We start from the raw sequence: 25,367 nt of genomic DNA, 5'->3' as shown, positions 1-25,367 counted from the left end.
CAGTAAGGTGCAATTATATAGAAAAAGTCTATGGTAAAAGCACACCAAATATAAAACTCTGCTTGAGAATAAAAGTATATAAAGCCCATGGACTCCTACAGATTTTCAAAGCCTGTAAAGAATATTCAACCCCTTACCTTTAAGGAAGCCAGTTGATCTGCCCACATTTCTATTATAGGAACAAGATGCTCAAATCCACAATCTTGAACAAGATCTTTATTAAAATGTTGGGCTCCTCCTTTGCTCTGTTTATAAATTATTACTGGAGCTCTTGGATTGTGAATAATTGAATTGATGCTCCTTAATACCTTTAAAAAAGACAGTGTTTTTAGTTGAAATGTTTATCACAGTCCTATCAAAGTGATATATGTTAAAGAAGTGCTTTACATATCAATGTAACATCATTACTGAGTTAGAGATTCATTGGACAGGATTCACCAAAACAAGTGTCTTTCAAAGGACTGTACAGAACAAGTGAGTGAAAAATGCTGTTATTTTTCTTTTCTTCCCATAGAAAGCTCCTGAGAATTTGATTTCTGATGCTTATTAACAAGCAGTTTTGTTGCTGCTGTTGTTTGGTTTAGAACATGCATTTCAATGTTTTGCTTCTATTATATTTAAACTCTACTTTGAATTCCATTTTAATGGAAAAAAATAATTAATTCCCCTTCATTAAATTATTAATGAGCACAGGAACATAGTCTTTCTTCTCCCTCTGCGTCACACCAAAGATTAAAGAGGGCAGCAGAACTCCTAAAAGAAATCAGGGAGCTGATATTAGCTGAGTGCCAGAAGGTCATAGCACAATTCCCTTCCATGAGGGTGGTAGTGAACCAAGGGGGATTACATACATGTCTAGCAGTATGTATCCATACCTTGTAGTAGATTGTTAGCAAAAATTACTGCAATATTACTCTTCCTTACATCCTCTCCCCTTGGCAGTATGACACTGCAGGTTCTCCCATCAAGAGGTAGAGTATTTTCTACTCCTTGAATCTGGGGTAATCTTGGGCCTTGCTTTGGCATACAGAAAAGGAAGTTATGGTGTGCCAGCTTGAAGCCCAAGACTCAAGGGGCCTTGATTATTTCTGCTCTCTCCCGTTGAGCTCTGCTGCCACGTGGACCAGTCCAGGCTAGATGGTGAATGATGAAAGACACATAACCCAGTCAACCCAATCACTAATACAACTCCAGAGCCACTTAGCTGACTTGTACCAGATTGCAGATGCACGAGGGAGCCCAGCTGCAATCAACAGAACTGCTCAGCTGTCCAAGCACCATAATATTAAAGGGGTGTTATTTTAAGTCACTAAGTTTTAGAAAGGTTTCTTAAACAGCAAAAATAAACTGATACGTATATAAAGACAAAGATAGAATAGAGCAAGGAGTGGAGGCAGCAACAAGAGAAGCCTGCCCTTTTACATGGTGGTAGGGTAAGAATATACCCTGTGACCAAGTGGACGCTTTGGAAGACAGTCAAGCTTTGCTTTCATGGAAAAAAAAAAAAAAAAAACTAGCTATAGTTGGAGGACCCTAAGGGAGTGTCACTTGAACAAGAGGAGGAGAGGGATTCATAAGAGATCAGCTGGAAAATGCATTGCCCACAGAATGAATGGTACATTGCCAAGGTCCGTAGTTGGTAGGGAGGAAATAACTGCACATACACATACACATACACACACACACACACACACACACTCACACACACACACACACACACACACACACATTCCGTGATAGAGAAAAACAGGCAGTATTTGGTCATTAGCCACACAAAGGGCACCAGTGCTAGATTATACCAGCACCAGTAGAGAAAGATTCTACCCTTTTGCTTTGTGTTCTCACTCAACATTCACCCTCACTGACAACCTGGAAGAAGCTAGATACAGAAGAGGACTAGGAGCGAAGGGGAGCAATGAGAATAGAGAAACAGATCACACCCCCTTGCCACACTGCTTATTTGGAGAAGTATAGGTCAGACATGAGATAAAGTAAGCATAAGGTAGAAGCCTTGAACTGGATGAGAGATTGAAGTTTTGACTGAGATTTGAATGACTTTTTCTCCCAATTTTACAATAAGGAAATTTTGAAACATACAGAAAATAAAAATATAAACAATAAATACTATATTATATAGTCGGTGTTCACCAGAAACAGAACCAACAGGATGTGTATGTGTGTGTGCAAATGTCTATTTATTTATTATAAGGAATTGGCTCACACAATTATAGGGGTTGACAAGTCCTGAGATCTGCAGTCAGCAATGCTGGACACCCAGAAGAGCCAATGGCATAGTTCTAGCCTGAATTCCCACAAGCTTGAGACCAAGGAAGAGCCAATGTTTCAGTTCGACATTTGAAAGCAGGAAAAAAAATGATGTCCCAGCTCAAAGGCAGTCAGGCAGGCAGAAAGTTCCTTCTTCCTCAGCCTTTTTGGTCTACTCAAGCCTTCAAGTGACTTGATGAGACCCAGCCACCACGAGGAGGGCACTCTGCTTTACCCAGTCTACCATTTCAAATATTATTCTCCTCCAGAAACACCCTCAACAGACACACCCAGAACAAGGCTTGACCAAATTATCTGGGCACCCTGTGGCCTAGTCAAGCTGACACATAAAATTAACCATCACAAGTCCACCCCTTGTCAACTTGGCACCCATACACTTTGCCTTAAACCATACTTAATCTCCAAATAAAGACAATAACAAGAACATGGATCACCTAACATGATACAACTGTGCTGTGTACAACCAAAAATGTACTAACCCCTTTGCCAGAAGAGGAGGTAAAGTCCTAGTGAGGATTACTCTTCTCCTTGATACCCTGTAACTTAAAAACTATGATATAAAAATAATACTCAAATATGATGACATAAAGTCATTATATGATAAGAGAATAAGAGCAGGAAAAGAACAAAGATATCTGCCATATATATATATGTATGTATTCACAAATATATACATACACACATACAACCATGTGAACATATTCATAACCAGATAAGGAGGAAATACACATGACAATTATAATCATTTCTATAAGTCATCATATGGTCACAGCTGGTATTTATCACTACTTTCTTCCATTACCTTTTTTTTTTATTATTATGTTTGCCTTCAGCAAGCACCTCAGCTGGTCCTGGTTCTTACTTGCTGGGGTAATCCTAATCTTCATTCCTGAAGTAGTTCTGCCTAGACCAGGTTGTTGGAGTTTTCCATTGACCTTGATCACAAGGCATGGCAATACTGAGAGATGCCCTAAGGGATGGCCTGTATTCAAGACATTCTCTTCCTTTCCTTCCTTGTGGAGTGGTCGTACACTGCTCAACGTTCTGCCCAGTGGGAGGATTTCCCTTCACTTCTTTCCTTCAGGGATGTCCCAGACAGAAGCTGTAGTGCTGCAGTTGTCCACTTTAATGTGGTCCCTACAGATTATGCAGAGCCACCTGTAAATCAGGCCTAAGTCTCCCCTTCTTGTGTCAATTGATCACAGGGAACTCCCCATGAGGCCACAGGAGCAGGCTGGGGGAGAGAAGGTAGTGCAGCAAGAGTGGGAAACCACAGGCATTTGGCCACTGCTTCATGTAATTTGTTGTGCCTTCAGGGCCTGCTCAGGCCCAATTTCATATGTACCACCTTCATTTGATGACAGAGTGCTGCTGTGCTCACCCAATTTTATGGCTCGGTGGGTCAGATGACACCCAGCTCGTGACGGGTAATTCAGGTCTCATTGTAACTTTGGGGCCCACTGTTAAGCCTTTAACTCAGGCCCCGTAGCAGGCCAAGAGCTATTACTTAAAAGCAAAGTAGTTATTTGCAGAGGATGACAGGATTTTTCTCCAAAATCCTAAGGGCCTGACTTATGACTCACCTACAGGGGCCACCAAAGGCTCCAAGCAGCATCCCTACCTGCCATGACAGTCTAAGCCCCATCGGATCTGCTGGATCCTGTGGCCCGAATGGCAGAGCAGCTTGCACGGCAGCCTGGACCGATGCAGAGCCTTCTCTTGCTCTGGGCCCCACTCAAAACTAGTGCCTTTTCAGAACACTCAGTAAATGGGCTGGAGTAACACATCACATGAGGAATATGTTACCTCCAAAATCCAAAGAGGCCTACTAGGTGTTGTGCCAGGTTTTTGGTTGTAAGAGGTGCCAGAGCAATAACTTATCCTTTACCTTAAAGGGAGATCTTGACATGCCCACACCACTTGAGCCCTAGAAGTTTCACTGAAGTAGAAGGCCTCTGAATTTTTGTTAGATTTATTTCCCATCCTTTAACATGCAAATGTCTTACCAATAAGTTGCTACTTCTTGCTCAGTAGGTCCAATCAGCATAATGTCATCAACGTAATTGGCCAGTGTGATATCTTATAGAAGGGAAAGGTGATCAAGATCCTTGTCAACTAAATTTTGATATAGGGCTGGAGAGCTGATATACCCCTAAAGCATGACAGTGAAGTTATATTATTAGCTTTGCCAGTTTAAGCAAACCACTAGTGGTGGTCCTTATTGACAGGTATGGAGAAAAAAGATTTTCTCATCTCATTCAGAAACATTTTCAGAAAAACCCAGAATAATGTTTGACCAAATATCTGGGCACCCTGTGGCCCAGTCAAGTTGATACATAAAATGAACCATCACAAACACCCATATAATCACTACCTAGATTCAATAATTGTTAACATTTTGCCAGATTTGCTCAGTCTATATTTTGAGCTGAACCATGTGAAGAAACTGCAGACATGATAACACTTCACTCTCATACATACTTAAGTATGCATCTCTTAAAAGTAGGCATATTCTTCTACAAAGTCATAATGCCATTATTATAAATAAGAAAATTAACAATAATTTCACACACACACACACCTACAGTCAGTATTTGACAAAGAAGGCAAAATATACAATGGAGGAAAAGAAGTCTCTTCAGCAAGTGGTGCTGGGAAAGCTGGACAGCTGCATGTAAATCAATGAAGTTAGAACACTCCATCACATCAGAAGCAAAAAATAAACTCAAAGTGGCTTAAAGACTTAAATATAAGACAGGACACCATAAGACTCCTAGAAGGGAACATAGGCAAAACATTCTCTGACATAAATTGTAGCAATGTTTTCTTAGGTCAGTCTCCCAAGGCAATAAAAATAAAAGCAAAAATAAACAAATGGGACCTAATCAACTTATAAGATTCTGCACAGCAAAAGAAACCATAAACAAAATGAACAGACAACCTATGTACTGAGGGAAAATATTTGCAAATGATGTGACCGACAAGGGCTTAATTTCCAAAATATACAAACAGCTCATACAACTGAATAACAAGAAGAAAACAACCCAATCAAAAAAGTGGGCAGAGACCTAAATAGACATTTCTCCAAAGAAGACATACAGATGGCCAATAGGCACATGAAAAGATGCTCAATACTGCTAATTGTTAGAGAAATACAAATCAAAACTACAATGAGTGCTCGCTTCGGCAGCACATATACTAAAACTGGAACGGCACAGAGAAGGTTAGCATGGACCCTGTGCAAGGATGACAAGCAAATTCGTGAAGAGTTCCATATTTTTTTGTTATAAAGCAGAAACTGGGCTTCCCTGGTGGCGCAGTGGTTGAGAGTCTGCTTGCTGATGCAGGGGACACGGGTTCGTGCCCCGGTCCGGGAAGATCCCACATGTCGCGGAGCGGCTGGGCCCATGAGCCATGGCTGCTGAGCCTATGCGTCCGGAGCCTGTGCTCCGCAATGGGAGAGGCCACAACAGTGAGAGGCCCGCGTACCGAAAAAAAAAAAAAAAAAAAAAAAAAAAGCAGAAACTAACTCACCACTGTAAAGCAATTATACTCCAATAAAGATGTTAAAAAAAAAAAACTACAACGAGGTACCACCTCATGCCAGTCAGAATGGCCATCATTAAAATCTACAAATAAATGTTGGAGAGGGTATGTTGGAAAGGGAACCTTCCTACACTGTTGGTGGGAATGTAAGGTGGTGCAGCCACTGTGGAAAACAGTATGGAGGTTCCACAGAAAACTAAAAATAGAGTTACCATATGATCCAGCAATCCCACTCTTGGGCATATATCCAGAGAAAACTATAATTCAAAAAGACACATGCACCCCAATGTTCACAGCAGCACTATTTACAACAGCCAAGACATGGAAACAACCTAAATGTCCATCGACAGGTGAATGGATAAAGAAGACATGGTGTGTATACACACACACACACACACACACACACACACACACACACACACACACACACAATGGAATACTACTCAGCCATAAAAAAGAATGAAATATTGCCATTTGCAGCAACATGGATGAACCTAGAGATTATCATACTAAGTGAAGTAAGTCAGACAGAAAAGATAAATATCACATGATATCACTTATATGTGGAAGCTAAAATATGATATAAATAAATGTGTTTACAAAACAGAAACAAACTCACAAACATACAAAACAAAGTTATGGATATCAAAGGGGAAAGTTGGGGGAGGGATAAACAAAGAGTTTCAGATTAGCAGATACAAACTACTACATATAAAATAGATAAACAACAAGGCTGTACCATATAGTACAGGGTACGGTACTATATTCAGTATCTTGTAATAACCTATAATGAAAAAGAATATATGTGGATATATACATAACCGAATAACTGTGGTACACCAGAAACAACACATTATAATCAACTATACTTCAAGAAATAAATAATAAAAATAAAATAAAAAACCAATAATTCCCTAACATCATCAATGCTTGGACTGAAGTTTAAATATACTGATATGTGTAATATGTGACTATAACCCCCATGCCAAAAGCCATGAGTTCTACTTTATATATTATTCAAGGACGGGAAAGGGAGACTCAAAACAACCACTTTAAAGACAGAAGAGTTGGGGCTTACCTGGTGGCACAGTGGATGAGAATCTGCCTGCCGATGCAGGGGACACAGGGTTCGATCCCTGGTCCAGGAAGATCCCACATGCCGCGGAGCAACTAAGCCCATACGCCACAACTACTGAGCCAGCGCCCTAGAGCCCATGACCCACAACTACTGAGCCCGCATGTCACAACTACTGAAGCCCGCGTGCCTAGAGCCTGTGCTCTGCAACAAAGAGAAGGCACCACAATGAGAAGCCTGCACACCACAATGAAGAGTAGCCCCCACTTGCCACAACTAGAGAAAGCCCGCGTGTAACAACAAAGACCCAACACAGCCAAAAATAAATTAATAAATTTTAAAAAAACTTCTAAAAAAGAAAAAGAGAGACGAGTAAAGTCATTTCCTTTGTTTCCACCATCAAGCCCAGGCTATTTGATAAATAAAAATAATAAAAATAAATAAAAAACCAATAATTCCCTAATATCAGGGAATTATAAAGTATAAAGACAACATACCATTTTCATACTGAATTTTTGTCCCTACTCATACTTCAAGCTACAACTCACAGCTCTCCTGGTAATATGACTTGGGATGTTTATTTTGGAGCTTTTTTATTGCTTTTTTTTTTTTATTTTTATTTTTTTTTAGTTCAACAGAGTGTATTCAACATTTCACTTCTATTTCAACACATTCCAGGGCTTCCCTGGTGGCACAGTGGTTAAGAAGCCGCCTGCCAATGCAGGGGACACAGGTTCAAGCCCTGGTGCTGCAGAGCACGTGCTCCACGTGCCGCAGAGCAACTAAGCCCGTGTGTCACAACTACTGAGCCTGCGCTCCACATTTACTGAAGCTGTTGTGCCTAGAGCTCATGCTCTGCAACAAGAGAAGCCACCACAATGAGAGGCCCGTGCACTGCAATGAAGAGTAGCCCCCGCTCGCCACAACTAGAGAAAGCCTGCGCACAGCAACAAAGACCCAACACAGCCAAAAAAAAGACCCTAAACACATCCCTTTAATGGAAAAATTTGTTAATTCCCCTCCAAAGAATTATTATTGACAACAGAGTACATTCTTCTTCTTCTTTTTTTTTTTTAGGGGGGGGTGAAGTATTAAAGGATAGCTTTATTACTTTGCCAGGCAAAGGGGGACATACTGGAATTCTGCCTCGAAAACCTATGTGTCCTAATCCAGGAGGATTTTTTTTTAATCGTTTTTTTTTTTTAACATAATTGCTTTACAATGTTGTGTTAGTTTCTGCTGTATAACAAAGTGAATCAGCTGTACATATAAATATATCCCCATTATCTCCTCCCTCTTGCATCTCCCTCCCACCCTCCCTATCCCACCCCTCTAGGTGGTCACAAAGCACCAAGCTGATCTCCCTGTGCTATGCAGCTGCTTCCCACTAGCTATGTATTTTACATTTGGTATTGTATATTGTACATTTGGTATTCTCCTCTGAATCTGAATGAGATCCTTGCTGGGTAGAGTAATCTTGGTTGTAGGTTTTTCCCTTTCATCACTTTAAATATGTCCTGCCACTCCCTTCTGGCTTGCAGAGTTCCTGCTGAAAGGTCAGCTGTTAACCTTATGGGGATTCCCTTGTATGTTATTTGTTGTTTTTCCCTTGCTGCTTTTAATATTTTTTCTTTGTATTTAATTTTTGATAGTTTGATTAATATGTGTCTTGGTGTGTTGCTCCTTGGATTTATCCTGTATGGAACTCTCTGCCCTTCCTGTACTTGATTGACTATTTCCTTTCCCACGTTAGGGAAGTTTTCAACTATAATCTCTTCAAATATTTTCTTTTCTTTTTTGTTTTTAAAATATCTTTATTGGAGTATAATTGCTTTACAATGTTGTGTTAGTTTCTGCTGTATAACAAAGTGAATCAGCTATATGTATACATATATCCCCATATCCCTCCATCTTGCATCTCCCTGGAATCCTCCCTATCTAGGTGGTCACAAAGCACTGAGCTGATCTCCCCATGCTATGCAGCTGCTTTCAACTATCTATCTATTTTACATTCTTCAAATATTTTCTCAGACCCTTTCTTTTTCTCTTCTTCTTCTAGGGCCTCTATAATTCAAATGTTGGTGCGTTTAATGTTGTCCCAGAGGTCTCTGAGACTGTCTTCAATTCTTTTCATTCTTTTTTCTTTATCCTGCTCTGCAGCAGTTATTTCCACTATTTTATCTTCCAGGTCACTTATCCGTTTTTCTGCCTCAGTTATTCTGCTATTGATTCCTTCTAGAGAATTCTTAATTTCATTTATTGTGTTGTTCATCATTGTTCATTTGCTCTTTAGTTCTTCTAGGTCCTTGTAAAACGTTTCTTGTATTTTCTCCATTCTATTTCCGAGATTTTGGACCATCTTTACTATCATTACTCTGAATTCTTTTTCAGGTAGACTGCCTGTTTCCTCCTCATTTGTTTGGTCAGGTGGGTTTTTACCTTGCTCCTTCATCTGCTGCGTATTTCTCTGTCTTCTCATTTTAACTTGTGTTTGGGGTCTCCTTTTCGCAGGCTGCAGGTTCATAGTTCCCATTATTTTTGGTGTCTGCCCCCAGTAGGTAAGGTTGGTTCAGTCGCTTGTGTAGGCTTCCTGGTGGAGGGGACTGGTGCCTGTGCTCTGGTGGGTGGGGCTGGATCTTGTCCTTCTGGTGGGCACAGCCACATCTGGTGGAACACCTGTGTATCTTTTTTTCTTTTCCTTTGTGCTTGTCTAGTTTCACTTGAAGTGCACCCTGCTCTTCAGACGAGAGTTCGTAGTGTGAAATGGCTGCGCCCATCACCTCAGCTTGGCAGGCCACCTACTGCAGCACTACGCTCCACACTGCAATTGATCTGGGAGGATTTGATCAGGGGTTTTATAACAGTGGTTCAAAGGTGGGGTCTCTGACAAGATTAGGGTGTGAGTCGGGCCTTCACTCCTTTAATCTCATCTCAGGTCTCCTAATCTTGATGATCTTCTCTGGCCCCTTCAATCCTGCCTCAGGCGGTTTGTTGGTTACTCCTCCCCTGATTAGCAACTGTTCCAATCTGCCCTTTGGATTCAGGGAAGGTCATGGATGCTGGAGTCTTGCCTTGGTTTGTAGAAGCCAAACCTCTAGACGGACAGATTAAGGGTGAGAGCATGTTGGGAATATCCAGTCTCAGTCTTCTCACTTGCATATCCACATAAGAAAGACAAAGGATAAATAAAAGGAAGATCATTTCAAATCCAATTTAGTGTGAATTTTGTTTTAATCTTGTGTCTTGAAGAGATGCAAATTCAAAGGAAAAAAAAGATGGAATTCATAGGTAATTCAGGGTATGGAGAACAGCTCACAATGAGGAATCCAGAGTGATTATTCCATTTGCATGTGAGGTTAGTGGCTGGACTTTTTTTTTTAATGATTCTTCTGGCAATTACAGTATTTGATTTCTGGAGCTTTAGTGAAGGGGACTCTGTGTAGAGAAGCTGGGGGCCGGCTCTGTTCCTCCACAGAGCATGGTCATTCCCAAAAAGTGCCCTTCCGGCTTGAAGCACCTGGTCGATAGCAGGGCCTCCAGAGAGGGGTGGCCAGTGGCCGAGAATGGAGGGTCTTCCTTTCCTGCAAAGCAGGATTAATAATCCACCTCAGAGGGTTTTGAAGTGCATGACTCTTCATTGCAAAGGAAAATGCATCTGGACGCCAGCACTTCTGGATGGTGGTGCCCAAAAATCACCCAGATGAGCACTTTCGATAGAGCAAAGCCCCAAGATTTCCTAGAGGTATATATTCTTCTTTATAATTTAGCCACACTCTGATGATTGGCAGCAAAAGATGTATTAACAGTGAATAAATTGGCAAAATAAATTTCCAGAGAGACTAGAATTTATGAAAGAAAAGTCACAATACAGGTCTCATTTTATTCAGAAAGAGTTTGCAGGTACTGACAAACTCTTGGTACGGGTTAAAAAAAATGTTTTTAAGGGTAATCACTAAAAGAATAGAAAAGAATTAAGATGATGATTGTCCTAACTACTTGAAGAGAAAAAAAGAGCAAAGGAATCTCCACCTAGCAAATGTCAGGAAAGAAAAGAATGGAACAAGAAACCATGTAAATAGAAAACAGAAAGTAAGATATCAGGAAAAAAAGCAGATATGTAAGTTGGTCTCAGTGTTCATGAATGGTTTAATTCCCCTGTTAAAAGAACAAAGCCTCTAAAAGTAAATCTAAGAAACAAAATGAAATTTAGTTACATAGCGGATACAAGAGAGTTATCTAAAACAGTTTTCACAAAGGTGCCTGAACATAAAGTCAACACAGAGATGTACGAAGAACCAGCAACAATTAGAAAATGTAATGGAAAAAGGATCCTATTCATAATAGCAATAAAAGTTATAACTAGATAACCTAGAAATAAACAGAACAAAAATATGCAAAAGCTAAATTTAAAAATATATAAAACTTTATTGAAAGCTAGAAAGGAAGACCCAAAGAAAATTAGAGACATATTTCTGAGTGAGATGATTCAAAACTGTAAATGTGGTGACTTCCCTGGTGGTCCAGTGGCTAAGACTCCACGCTCCCAATGCAGGGGGCCCAGGTTCGATCCCTGTTCAGGGAACTAGATCTCACATGCCACAACTAAGAGTTCTCATGCCACAATAAAGATCCCACATGCTGCAACTTAAGATCCCACATGCCGCAACTAAGACCTGGTGCCGCCAAATAAATAAATAATTTTTTAAAAACTGTACATGTGTTATATTTCCAAATAGTAATCTAAAATATTAACTCAATTTCAGCTCATCTCAATGGGATCTATTTTTGCATTTGACTATTCATGCAGGAAAATAAATGTGCTAAAAATATATCCAAGGAAAAAATTTTAAAGAACAAGACACTTACCTTAAAAGGTATCAAAACCTACTATAAAGCTACAGAAATTAGTATAGAAATGGAAGAGACTAGAGAGTCTAGAAACAACCTATGCATCTAAGGGCATATGGTATATGATATACGTTTCAATTCAATAAAGCAGAGAAAGAATGGTCAACTAGAAGCTGCAAACTCAAATGCCTATAGAACCCAGGTAAGAGCATAAATGAGTGAAGCAAGGATGGGGTGGGACTGTGGCTAACTGAAGAGCACATGCCCATATGTGACAGGGGAAAGGCCTGATTCTGTGCTGATAACGACTATGCAAGAATTTGCTGCCAGATTCTTTGGCTTTTTAAGAGAAACTAGAAATAGGACTTAAATAAAAATCCCTTAATTAAAAAAAAATTAGTAATTAATTCAAAGTTTAAAAAAAACCTGTATGGGCCCAATAAAATATGAGTGCAGGCCCAGTTCACTCAGTAAACTACCAGGCTTAATTGCTCATTTATTCAATAATAAATGGTCTATAAATCAAGTAAAGTTAGATCTTTACATCACACCACATAGAAAATTAAATTTCAGATGGACTAAATATCTAAATTTTTAAAAAGTATACAAGGACCTTAAGAAATAGATTTACTTATATAATATCAACAGCAAAAACAAAAACAATAAAAAGGGAATTGGCTTAAGCAGGTAGAGAAAAGGATTATAAAATCTGTTAAAATCTTATCAGCTTTTTACTACCCTACTTTGAACTAGGCCAAAGTCTCTTTTCAAGGGTAAGACAAATTCTCAATCCAGTTACCAACTTTTAGCCAAACAGCATGTCATGGCAATACAAGACAGGCTAAGCAACACAAATAAAGGGTACAAGTATTCCTTACCAATTGATAATTTGTTATAGTGTGATTGTAACCAAGGTTCACCGTAAACACCAGTCTTTCTGTCAACTCAATACCTGAAAGTATCTCTGGTCAATTAGGGTCTGCTGCTGGTTATCTTTGCTGGGCTCATCTTTTCCCTCTTTGTCTTCAGCCTTTTTTTGACTGATAAGATCCTGTAATCTAAAGGGGAAAAAAACCCAAGATAATACAAAATGCTTTACTAGACACTGGATTAAGATGACAAAATAAGCCAATGATCCAGCTACCCTCCCAAAAGCTTTGTCATTTTCCATATATATGCGTGTTTATGTGCATGCACATACATGCATACATAAACTTTTTTTAAAATTTTAAGACATGTTGCCACTGGCAAACAAGAAGACCCTCTTAACAGACACAATATAGAAGGAATCCCTGAAAACTAAAGGGATCAGACTGATGAAGAAAGTTCCAACCATTCCCCAGCACTTATAAAAAAAAATAGAATACGAAAGAACTACATTAAAAGATGAAAGCAACTTCCAAGGTACTCCAAGCTTGATGCCGTAGGTAAGGAAATCAACTAACAATGAGTAGGGAAAACAGTTTGGGCACTGAAGCAGCAAGAGCTAGGCAGTTTGGTCCTTCCTTCTTCATACTCCTCTTGTGCCAAAGAGAAGACAACAGTGATACCTGCCAGTCAAGAGGGCATGAAAACCCAAGAGACCATTGTCCCAGGTGGCTACCAGAACTCTGGGGGAAAGTCTCTTTGTCCAGAAACCTAAAAACATGAGTGTATCCACCTAGTAGCCCTTCTCCAAATATCTCTGAAGTCAAGGCTGTAGTAAACATTTCTCCCCCATCCACCATGCCTTAAAAAAAAAGTCTCTTATTAAACCCACTTCAAATTAACCAGTACGGCTATCAGTTTCCTGTGGAACCCTGACCCATTAAACTGATTCCATGACTCGTTAATAAGCTTGACTTGCTGTTTGTAAAATAGAATAGCGACATTCTATCGTGTCATTTGCCTACTAAAAAACAGTGGCTTCCCACTACTTTCAGAACTAAATCCAGTCTCCTTGGGTTAGCTTTGAACTTCTCCATGCCGGTAGTCCTAACCCAATATTCCTCCGGACTCCTTTCTTACCTCATCTCTTATCACCACCTTACAATTATCTCCTTCACTCACATGTATTCCCCTTGATCTTTACTCAATTGCTTTTCTCTGCTCTCTGATGAGCATATGCCAGAAACAAAATAAACAGAATTAGCTCTAGATAAAAAGTCAACCTCCTTCCTCTAAGAGACACAGAGAGCTCACAATCTATTTTCCACTTGACTTCCCATCTATTTACCATATTCACATATTTAACAGTTTTGCCTAAAGGCAGTGCCAGGAGCATACTGTCTAGAATACAAAAGTAACACAGAAAAGCCAACAGCTCTATAGTGGGACTATGAGTAAACTGATATATCTGATTTTAAATGTTAGTTAACCTTTCATTCGGGTGGAAAAGTTTAATTTATCAATGAACTGTTTGCAAGTATGATTAATAAATATTATACTATGGATATACAGTATTTTAAATGCCAGTATAGTAACCTGAATTGCATGTACTAGCTTACAGTCACTCTGAGAAATGAAATGTGATTCAATTAATTAGGTGAATAAAGAGATACCCTCAATGTAATAACGATAATAACTTAACATATTGGGAGCCTGGTGATGATGATATTTAGTATTTGAGAATCCATTATTGAGAAACTTCTCTACGCAGGAACTCTTCTAAGCACTCACATGTATTAATTTATTTAATCCCAGTGTTTTTCTAAATTTACAGAAGGTAAGGATTAGTAAAAGCTAGGGATTCATGGGGAATTGACCTTTGGCTCACATAGTCTCACAGTAAATATCTGCCACAGCATAATACTCCTGAAAACTTTTGTATTTTGCAAAACCACACATGTGAAAATAACAGGGTTCAGGAGAAAATTGTTAGCAACCAGACTATTTAAAACTGTTGCAGCTTTATAACTAGACAACTAACAAAAACAATAATTGGTGGCTCAGGAGATAAGTTAGACAGCTCAAGTATGTCTGGAGGTTGCCTCAGGCGATATTACAAATGCATAACCAACAGAGCAGAAATGTTGGCTTGAGGATGCCAAAACTATGAAGATGGAAGTGGAGCTCCTGGCCAAAGAAGCCGAGGTTAAAACAGGTGAGGAAAGAAGTGCAACCTGCCTCCAGCCTATAGTCTATCTAATGCTGAGGGTTAGGGAGGGAGCCCTGGGTGCAGTTTGTCATTTTAAATTTTCTTAAGATAGATCTGAAAGGGCAGGTGCCTATGTACTAGCAAAGCTTACCCCTTCCTGAAGTCTATACTATACTGCTATTCTAACTCCTTGTACCTAGGAAAAAAGTGCATGTAAACAATGCAACTTCTATGTTATACTATTAATCATACCCTTATTTTCCAATTGCATATGACTTAATTGGTGTTTTAGAAACCTGTGTTTGAACAGAATATGCTGTACTCAGAAATATTCCAGGGTCGTTTTATAGTCTCCAGAGTAGTGAGCAGAGCCTGAAGGCCATAAAAATCCCCTAAAATGGTTAAGGAATTCTTTACATACTTAGCAGACACCCATTCCACGTAGCTAGCAGCAACAGCTGTTTCTTTGTGGAGTCTGGGAAATCCAGAAAACTGTACTCCCAACTTAAAACACTGTGTTGATAAGTTTCTGTGTGCAGACACTTTATAGCTTTTAACTGTGTCTGTTGAAGCCTTTCCGTAATCTCATAGTGACTCCTGTTCTGGAGTTCTCTTTGGGGGATGGATGGGGGAGCCTTAACTAAAACACCTTTTCCACTCTGACTCAGTATTTTTCCACTTCCTGCCCTTCCCCTAGGCCCATGAAACAACAGGAGTCATCTATGCAGCATGTCACTGACTGACCCTTACCTGGTGCCATTCTATGGGGAAAAACGGAACACCGAGGAGCCAGTCCTTTTTTGCCCTCTTTCTTATATTACTGCAGTAAGTCAATAAAGCCTTGATTGTTAATTTCAGTTTGGCTCATTGTCCTAACTGACCACCTCAACTCCTGTCAGCTCAACACTAGGGTGATGAAATTCTGATTTTATTTTCTTTTAGCAAAATATAAATACCACTGAAAAATTAAATGGAATTAGTATAGTACCTTTGGTTGTCTTGCACTGGCAGACCTATGTGATCACTTCCCAGCAACAGAATTTTATAACCAACTTGTTTGTAATATTAACTCAAACAAGAAGCTTTCCCATGTTAAATTAATTTGATATTGAAGATTGGTTAGTTGAAAGGTAACTACAGACTAAAGAAAAAAAATTAATTTTCTCTAGTTATAAAAGGGAAAGAAGGACTTCCCTGGTGGCGCCATGGTTAAGAATCTGCCCGCCAATACAGGGGACACAGATTCAAGCCCTGGTCCAGAAAGATCCCACATGCTACAGAGCAACTAAGCCTGTACGCAACAACTACTGAGCCTGTGCTCTAGAGCCCGCGTGCCACAACTCCTGAAGCCCACACGCCTAGCCTAGAGCCTATGCTCCGCAACAAGAGAAGCCAGTGCAATGAGAAGCCCGTGCACCGCAACGAAGAGCAGCCCCCGCTCACCCCAACTAGAAAAAGCCTGTGCAGAGCAACGAAGACCCAATGCAGCCATAAATAAATAAATAAATTTCTAAAAAGAAGGTGGGGGGAGACTTTCCCCTCCTTTTCTTGTAGCATTTCCTTTGGAAAACCTGTAGCTATAAATCCTAAGAAGTATGTAGATCTTGTTAAAATTTACATAAGCCTCCTGCCAATTTTATATCCTAGCAGTGTCTTTCTTGGGAACCCTAGAACCATCTCTTTGAAGGTGGACATCAGGGAAGAGGGTGCCTTGTCTCCTTTTCCCTGTTGGAGCTTAGCCTATGCTCCTGGCTCTAAATTGTAACTTCCTCCTTGTCATGAAGATACAATACGTTTCATTTTTCCTTTGGCTAAAGACAATTCCACGTATGTAACGGACTGCATATCTGCCTGGATATATTAAAGGGTAAGATTTCTTTCAGTCTTTGAAATCTCTTTAGCAGACTGCCTCTAATGCACACTGCAGTCTGGCTGGATATTTATTCCAAAATGTTATATAAAACTGTTTCTTTTTTTTTTTTTTTCCTACATGTGTGGAGAGGATTCACTGGGTTGACAGATTTTTTTAAATTATTTTTTGAATAAGTCATACTTTTATTTTTCAGAAGGGAAAAGGACAAGTGGCAACTTGCCTTTGAAAAATATATTAACATCAGAGTAATAAGCTATCTATCTCATAGAGTCAGTAGCCTAAGAAAAACTGTATTATCATATAAATCTCAAAGTTCTATTAAATAAATCTCAGAATAATATGTTTTTAACTGACACAACAAAAGAAAAACATCAGCAACAACAAAAAATTAAACAGAATCCATAATGTGGTATGTGAAGATGGAAAAAGGAAAATCTGGAAATCTACACACTGAGAGTTCTCTATTAAAATCAACGAGGCCCAAATCTGTTTCTTTTAAACAATATTCATGGATATAACTGCATTTTTCTAAATGTCTCATTGGTAATACTCAGTCTCGTAAAGCTGGTTACATAATAATCTATAATGTAACTACTTCCATTTGAAGGTCCAACAATCTGCATTGAAATAAGAATGAAATCGATTAGGCTCCTAATTCCACAAAATCCTACAGTGTAAAACTTTAACAAACACATTTTGGCAAGATATGGGCTTGAGAAAACCAATTTCATTTCCAGTAAAATGTGTTTCATTGCCACCAAAATCCTTACAAGGTATGTTAGGTGCTGGAAAACATGGAACATGAGCTGTGTAGTTTGTACAGTTAACTTGTCCTTGTGTAGCATCATTTATTTTTGGATCTTTACAAAATATATTGTACCACTTTGAGGTCCTCGCACTTAAGTGACTCCTCACTGCCGCCGGCGGCAGCTCCCCAAGGTCCTGTGGTTACTGACACAGCCCACAGGACAGCCAGGAGCCGAGCAGCGGCAGTCTTGGAAGCAACCGGCCCGGAGGGCCAAGCAGCCGCCATGCTGGGGACCGGTGCATCTCCCTGGAGATTTTTACTTTTGATTATTTCCCTAACATCACAGTAGTTCTTTGAAAAAAATATTCTACCTCTGCCCCGGCAGAAAATAAAAATTTGAAAATTTTTTACGTTGAAAAAGTTGTTTTCATTGGGTGTTCTGTTTGGTTTTAATTATCAGTGTGGTGGTTAAGAGTGTGAGCTTGAGGGCTTCCCTGGTGGCGCAGTGGTTAAGAATCCGCCTGCCAATGCAGGGGACACAGGTTCGAGCCCTGGTCTGGGAAGATCCCACATGCCGCGGAGCAACTAAGCCCGTGGGCCACAACTACTGAGCCTGCGCTCTAGAGCCTGCGAGCCACAATTACTGAAGCCCATGTGCCTAGAGCCCATGCTCCGCAACAAGAGAAGCCACCGCAATGAGAAGCCCGCGCACCGCAATGAAGAGTAGCCCCCCGCTCACCGCAACTAGAGAAAGCCTGTGTACAGCAAGGAAGACCCAACGCAGCCAGGAAAAAAAAAAAAAAAAAGAGTGTAAGCTTAAGAGTCCAAATACTTGGGTTTGGATCTGATTTCTTTCCAAGTTCTTCCACGTACCACCTGTGCTATATGGGCAAGTTATCTAACATTCCTAATTCTCTGTTTCACATCTAGATACTACAAAAGTTCCAAACTTAAAAACAAATTAATGATAGTTTTTTTAAAATTCCAAATGTAAATTTCTAAAAACAGAAATCCTTTATTCAAAATGCAAATCATTTCTTCAAAATTCAACAGAAATATATAGCAGGGATTGGTTCTGAATCACAATTTTAAAGTCTAATAGTGAAGTCACTCTAAAACCCAGTTCCCAAATGAATAACAAAAAACATATACACAATCAAATCTCATTATTCATGGTAGTTATACTCTATAAAGTCACCATGTACACTGAATTAGTGAAGACTGAACCACTGCTGCTAGGGGAAATACAGGATCAGGTTCCTGCATGCCTCTGATCACATTTTCTTCAACTGATCAATATATATAACCTTGTTTTATGTGTGTTAATGTTTATAAAGACATCTTTTTAAATACTGTTGTTTCATTAACATCGGACTCATGGCTAACAGCACTATAACTCATGCCTAAATGAAGTTTCTCTAGCACATGTATATTCTCTGCAAGGTACATCACAGACTTCTTGTGTGTAGAACACTATATAGCACTTCAATACCATGCTTGGGACCATCTTGGAGAAATCACCAACAAAAAGCAAAAAATGAAAAAGTAAAAGTGGCATATGACAGCAAAAAGAATGACTTTACATTATGAAAGCTAAAACAAAAGGGCAGAGCATCACCCTCAACAGCTGAAATTGTGTATAGTGGGCACATCCATGAATGATTGTGAAAGTGCCACCACTACTGATCTGGGGATTAAAAACAAATTTCAGCAGATAGGCAAATTCATAAATATGCAATCTGTGAATAATGAGGAAATGACTAGATATCTCTATGAATATATGTGCATGCCTTTATATGTGTGTGTATCTTCACCGATACATTTACACTGAAGTCCTAAGATTCCTTTGAATTCCACAATCCGCATGGTGTGGCCAAAAACAAAAACAAACAAAAAACCCAAAATATGCCACTTTGACATAAGAAATGTTTTAAGCTGAAGGAATTTGAGAAATGGCAGGAAGGACTCTCTGACCTCCCCCTTCTCCCCTGAAGCAGACCATAAGACCCTCATGTGACAGGTGCCCTCCCTGTACCCAGAGGAAAGGAGCATCTTTATCTCTGAAGACGAGGAATCTGGATTTCCCCCAGTTTATTACCCTTAGCTCATAACGTTTTGTACTATCACATTTTCCCACAACTTTCCACTCTTCATCAAACCTAGTAGTAAAATGCTCAGGCTTAACAGTTTCTTCAAGTCTTCATTTCTTCTCAGGTCAGTAAAAGTTACATTAAATAAATTTACATACTTTTCTCATGTTAATCTGTCTTTGTCAGTTTAATTTTCAGGCCCAGCCAGAGACCCTAAGAAGGCTGTGGAGTTTTCCTCCCCTACACCTTCTCTGACTTTTTATGTCCCTTACATCCTCCTTTTCCCAGCTGCTCCTTGACCAATTTTCCTATCTCAGTTAATGCCCCAACAACTACCTAGTTATTCAGGACTAAAACTTAGTCTTGATTAGTTGATTTTTTAAGTTGACTCTTGATTTTTCTCCCCCCCTCAGCTGCCTATATCCCCAATCCATCACCAAGTCCTATCAGTTCTATCTCCACTACTGCCACCTTTGACCATGTCACTACCACTTCTTGTCCAAACTCATACAATAGTAACTCTCAAACTATTTTACCTTTAGTACTTATACTATATCAAAATTGTCTTATTTTTTTCATTGACCTTCCCCCTTCACATAACCTTCATGAGAGCAAGAACCTTTTCTATTTGATTTACCACTGTAATTTCAGTATGCAGAATGCCAAGCAGATAGGAAGAGGTACTACAGGTACCTAAAATATCAAGCAATAGTAGGAAGGGAAAAAATATTAATTGAATGAATGAATGCAACCTTTCCAAACCTTCCACTTCTCTTTTCTTTTTTAGTTTTCCTTCCTTAATTTAACTCAATATGTAATTCCTGGATGGCCAGAATACTTCCCTTTCACTGTGGCATGTGCTGCCATAAGGAGGAAACAGCTGTCACTGAAAATTGAATCAACATACTCGAATACAACTGATTTAATACATCGAATGCATATTTTAACTCATGTCATTTAAAAAATATTTCGTCTCAATGCTCACTGCACTACTTCAAGTCCCATTCCCTTGAATCAAAGAGTACACATAGCTAATCTTCAGACAATACTAACACTATTACCAACTTTTTGAAACTCCTCTGAGTACATGCTTTTCAAAGTCATAAAAGAGAGGTAGTGGATATGAATGGCACACTGCATTCATTCTGGTACCTTTAGTTTTAAAATACGATGAGGCTATATATTATTCATGTCATAACTACCACCAACAAAAATTTGGGGCTTGTTACCTCTAATTTCAATGATTCTCTTGCAATTCCTCCAGGACTTCCAAAGACAACTTTCTAATTAAAATCTTTGCCTTTTATTATATCAGACAATTACCTTTTCCTTGTTCTTGTTTAAGATGCATATACAGCCAAATCCAATACAGTAGAAACCTTTAAAACTGTGGAACCAGAAATATCCCTTTTTAATGTCATGTCCCCCCATCAGCCTGGTAATTTTGAGCCACGGTCACTATGAGGTAAGCTGACAGGTAATAAAAATAAATAATAAGATACAAAATCTTAATTTTTAACTTTGGTAAAATATAATTACTTGATGCTTTTCTTAAGGGCTTTCTCCAGCTTCTTCACCTGTTGTTTATAAAGTCTTAATTCATGCTGTGTGGGCCTGCAGAAGATAAATCATGTTGAATGCACTTATTTTTATTTAATAAAACTATATCATAAAGATATTTAATAATAAACAATAGTGTATACCCTGTTACTTGTCACAAATATGCTTAAAAATTCTTAAAATATTTCATGATTGCTGGGCTTCCCTGGTGGCACAGTGGTTAAGAATTCGCCTGCCACTGAAGGGGACACGGGTTCCAGTCCTGGTCCGGGAAGATCCCACATGCCGTGGAGCAACTAAGCCCGTGTGCCACAACTACTGAGTCTGTGCTCTAGAGCCTGCAAGCCACAACTACTGAGCTCATGTGCCACAACTACTTAAGTCCACATGCAGCAGCTAAGACCCAACAGAACCAAAATAAATAAATTAATTAGTTAATTTAAAAAAATATTTCATGACTGCTAATGAGGTATTTATTGGCTATTGGGTTTCTTCTTCTGTGTATTCCTTGTTCAAAACTTTCTACCCATTTTTATTGTTATTAATCTATTACTTGTTTTTATAGTGAATTATCTCAAATGTACAGACAAGAATAGAGAATAGTAAGACAAATAGTGCTGTGTCCACCCCTCAAGCTTTACCAAAGTTGAATAGTAATTTGTTTCAAATATTTTAACTAAAACATTATACATATACTTAAAACTTCATGTGTGACCCTGATTACTGTCATTGCTCTCCTTCCCATACCACAGGTAACCACTATCTGAAATTCACTCTTCTTCCCATGAATGTTTTATAAATTTTTACCTCATATTTATATAACCATTAATTTACACATTATTATGTGGCAGGCTTTTAAACTTTATAGAAATGGTTTTTACTGTAGGTATCAGTCTCCTCTCCATTAAAGTATAAGATTTACAAGAACAAGGTATTTGTTTTGCTTATCATATACTGTCCCAGAACTTAAGACCATGTCTAACTTACAATAGGTATTCAACAAATATTTGTTGAATAAAAAAGTCTCAGCAGTGTGCATTCCTTATTACTCTCTGTTAACAGGTAGAGTGCCATCCTTTTGTGGTATTATGCTGTACCTAAATAAACCTTTCTGTTGTATGCCATTTAAAGTTTTTAATTCCCCCCCTTCCCACAACACAGGCATATGATGAAGTAATAAGACATTCTAAAGTAATTTGAAAAAAAACGTTAAAATAAAAAATAAAGTTATTTGGGAAAGGGAAACCTGCTGACATAAGACTGAATCTATTCTGAGTTCCTACCCAGTTTTATCTTCTTCCTATTTTCTTACTTCCCTTGCCTATGTATGTATTTCTGCTCTTTCCATGATATGAGACAAATGACTAAAATAAGTATGAGTATGAGGTCCCCAACATTAGTTTTATTTATTTTTTTATTTTTATTTTTTTGCGGTATGCGGGACTCTCACTGTTGTGGCCTCTCCCGTTGCGGAGCACAGGCTCCGGACGCGCAGGCTCAGCGGCCATGGCTCACGGGCCCAGCCGCTCCGCGGCATGTGGGATCTTCCCAGACCAGGGCACGAACCCGTGTCTCCTGCATCGGCAGGCGGATTCTCAACCCCTGCGCCTCCAGGGAAGCCCCCCAACATTAGTTTTAGAGTAAAGGGGACAGAATGATTTATTTAATATTCAAAATTCCAGTTTATGCTTAAATGGAAGTTAAATAAAAATGACAAGTTTCTCTCACCTGGTTTCCAAATCTTTTTGGAGATTCAGCTTTTCACTTAAAAGTGCATCTATCTTAGATGTCGATTCCTTGAGTTGATTCTGTAATGACTGCAATACATTTCATAAAAATATAGTTAACTTTCCTGGGAGATTATTTAGATTATCATTTTGCTTTATTAAAAAAGTATTTATCAGTCATATAGTCCCCATACCATTAGAAGGCCTTTATAAGGGGGTGAAGCACTCAGACTTCTGTAGTCTTCTTCTGACTGACTTTCATCTTCTTTACATTGCCTATGAAAAGATACATGCAGGGTATTTATGAAAAATTTATCTTCAAAGAAAAAGAATCTAGCTAACAAAAATTAAATCAATATAATAAGACTTTGATAACCTAAACATGAACTAAAATTTAAGCCAAATTTCCTACTTATTCTCACAGAAAATGGTATTAGAACATACTACTTAATACCTAGTACTATAGTATATATTTGTTCACTAATGCCTTAATTGGAAGGTAACATACATGAAGACCAGAACTTTGTCTTGTTCACCATTGTATCTCACTGCCCAGAAGAATATGGGGCATAAGAGGTGGTGAAAAAACACTTCTTGAATGAATAAACAAACAATGCATATTGTTTTTTTCCTTCTAGTACTTTTAGGTCACCAAAAAATCTGTATCAAAAAATGCAGGGACTTCCCTGGTGGTGCAGTGGTTGAGAATCTGCCTGCCAATGCAGGGGACATGGGTTTGAGCTCTGGCCTGGGAAGATCCCACATGCTGCAGAGCAACTAAGCCTGTGTGCCACAACTATTGAGCCTGCGCTCTACAGCCCGAAAGCCACAACTACTGAGCCCGCGAGCCACAACTACTGAAACCTGTGTGCCTAGAGCCCAAGCTCTACAACAAGAGAAGCCACTGCAATGAGAAAACCACACACCACAATGAAGAGTAGCCCCTGCTTGCCGCAACTAGAGAAAGCCCGCGCGCAACAACTAAGACCCAGCAACGAAGACTCAATGCAGCCAAAAATAAATAAATAAATTTATTTTTTTTTAAATGCAGAGTATAAGTGCACAAGGCCACAGACTTAGTGGCCCTGATTCAAGTCTTAACATCACCATTAACCAGTTGTGTTATTGGGGTAGGTCAGTCTCTCAAAATTTGTTTTCTTATCTATAAAACAGATAATTTCTGTCACATCCACCTCACAGAATTGGTGTTAAAAATAAAAAAGTTATCAAAGCATTCTGTGAGCTATAAAGTACTAGAAAATCAGTATTAATGTTTTTAAAAATCCTGATACACTAACACAGGGCTGTCTGATACGGTAAACACTAGGTACACACGGGCAACGAGCACTTGAAATATAGCTAATGCAACTGAAGAACTAGACTTTTAATTCTATTTCATTTTAATTAAAATTTAAAAACTGAAGCAGGGCTTCCCTGGTGGCACAGTGGTTGAGAGTCCACCTGCCGATGCAGGGGACACGGGTTCGTGCCCCGGTCTGGGAAGATCCCACATGCCGCAGAGCGGCTGGGCCCATAAGCCATGGCCGCTGAGCCTGCACGTCCGGAGCTGTGCTCCACAACGGGAGAGGCCACAACAGTGAGAGGCCCGCATACTGCAAAAAAAAAAAAAAAAAAAAAAAAAAAAAAAAAAGAAAAGAAAAGAAAAGATAAACTGGACTTCATTAAAATTAAAACATTCTTGAGCGTCAAAGGACACCATCAAGAGAAAAAAGAAAACCCACAGAATGGGATAAAATATTTGCAACTTATATCCAGAATTAATAAAGAACTCTTACAATTCAACAATAAGACAAAAAAGTCAATTTAAAAATGGGCAAAGGATGTGAGTAGGCATTTCTCCAAAGCAGATATGCAAATGGACAATAAGCATATAAAAAGACACTCATCATTAGTCCTTAGGGAAACACAAATCAAAACCACAATGAGATATCCCTTTAGGATATTCACAAAGTTGTGTCACCATCTCCACAATCAATTTTAGAACATGTTCATCACCCCACTGAGAAATACCATACCCATTATCAATCACTCCCCATCTCCTCTCTGCCCTGAGTCCCTACTCCACTACAATCCAATTCCTAGGCAACCACTCATCTACTTTCTGTCTTTATGGACTTGCATATTCTGGACATTTCATGTAAATGGAATTGTATATTTTGTGATGTTGTGCTGCAGTAGAGTAAGGGCTCAGGGCGGGGAGTGATTGCCAACAGGGTTTCTCAATGGGGTGATGAACATGTTCTAAAATTGACTGTGGAGATGATGACACACTTTGTGAATATCCTAAAATCACTGAATTGTAGGCTTTAAAATGGTGAATTTTATGGCATGTAAATTATATCTCAATAAAGCCGTTATTTTAAAAAGTTGTTATATAAAAAATCTTTTAGGATAATAAAGTAGATAACGATAGGATGCATTTTCAGCAAATACATAATGAACATATTAAGACGTTTCCTCTCAACAGTCAAAAAAGAATGAAAGTCACCGAAATCAAAATTAACCATACAACAAAAA

General features: G+C 39.0%; 1 protein-coding gene, 1 non-coding gene and 1 pseudogene across 7 annotated transcripts in view; 1 reads left to right on the top strand and 2 right to left on the bottom strand.

Moving 5' to 3' along the window:
• CEP70 (centrosomal protein 70) overlaps nucleotides 1-25,367 on the bottom strand; it is a 114,628-nt gene that overhangs the window by 40,945 nt on the left and 48,316 nt on the right. For 5 of the 6 annotated variants that reach the window (XM_059065184.2, XM_067033704.1, XM_067033705.1 and 2 more), the window contains 5 exons: nucleotides 23,024-23,105; nucleotides 22,831-22,919; nucleotides 21,082-21,156; nucleotides 12,708-12,813; nucleotides 138-308 (listed from right to left, as the gene is read on the bottom strand). In XM_059065184.2, the coding sequence (XP_058921167.2) occupies nucleotides 138-308; nucleotides 12,708-12,813; nucleotides 21,082-21,156; nucleotides 22,831-22,919; nucleotides 23,024-23,105 (523 nt within the window). The remainder of the gene's footprint in view (nucleotides 1-137; nucleotides 309-12,707; nucleotides 12,814-21,081; nucleotides 21,157-22,830; nucleotides 22,920-23,023; nucleotides 23,106-25,367) is intronic. The other variant, XM_067033706.1, reaches the window with a different exon arrangement.
• Nucleotides 5,461-5,567, top strand: LOC131757918 (U6 spliceosomal RNA). The gene has a single exon (XR_009336065.1). It is a non-coding gene; the product is annotated as a U6 spliceosomal RNA (small nuclear RNA).
• Nucleotides 17,211-17,752, bottom strand: LOC131757560 (TM2 domain-containing protein 1 pseudogene; annotated as a pseudogene).

Source organism: Kogia breviceps, chromosome 5 (assembly GCF_026419965.1).
Source record: "Kogia breviceps isolate mKogBre1 chromosome 5, mKogBre1 haplotype 1, whole genome shotgun sequence".
In the NCBI taxonomy this organism is placed as follows: Eukaryota; Metazoa; Chordata; class Mammalia; order Artiodactyla; family Physeteridae; genus Kogia; species Kogia breviceps.
This window is presented reverse-complemented; position numbering and strand designations above follow the sequence as displayed.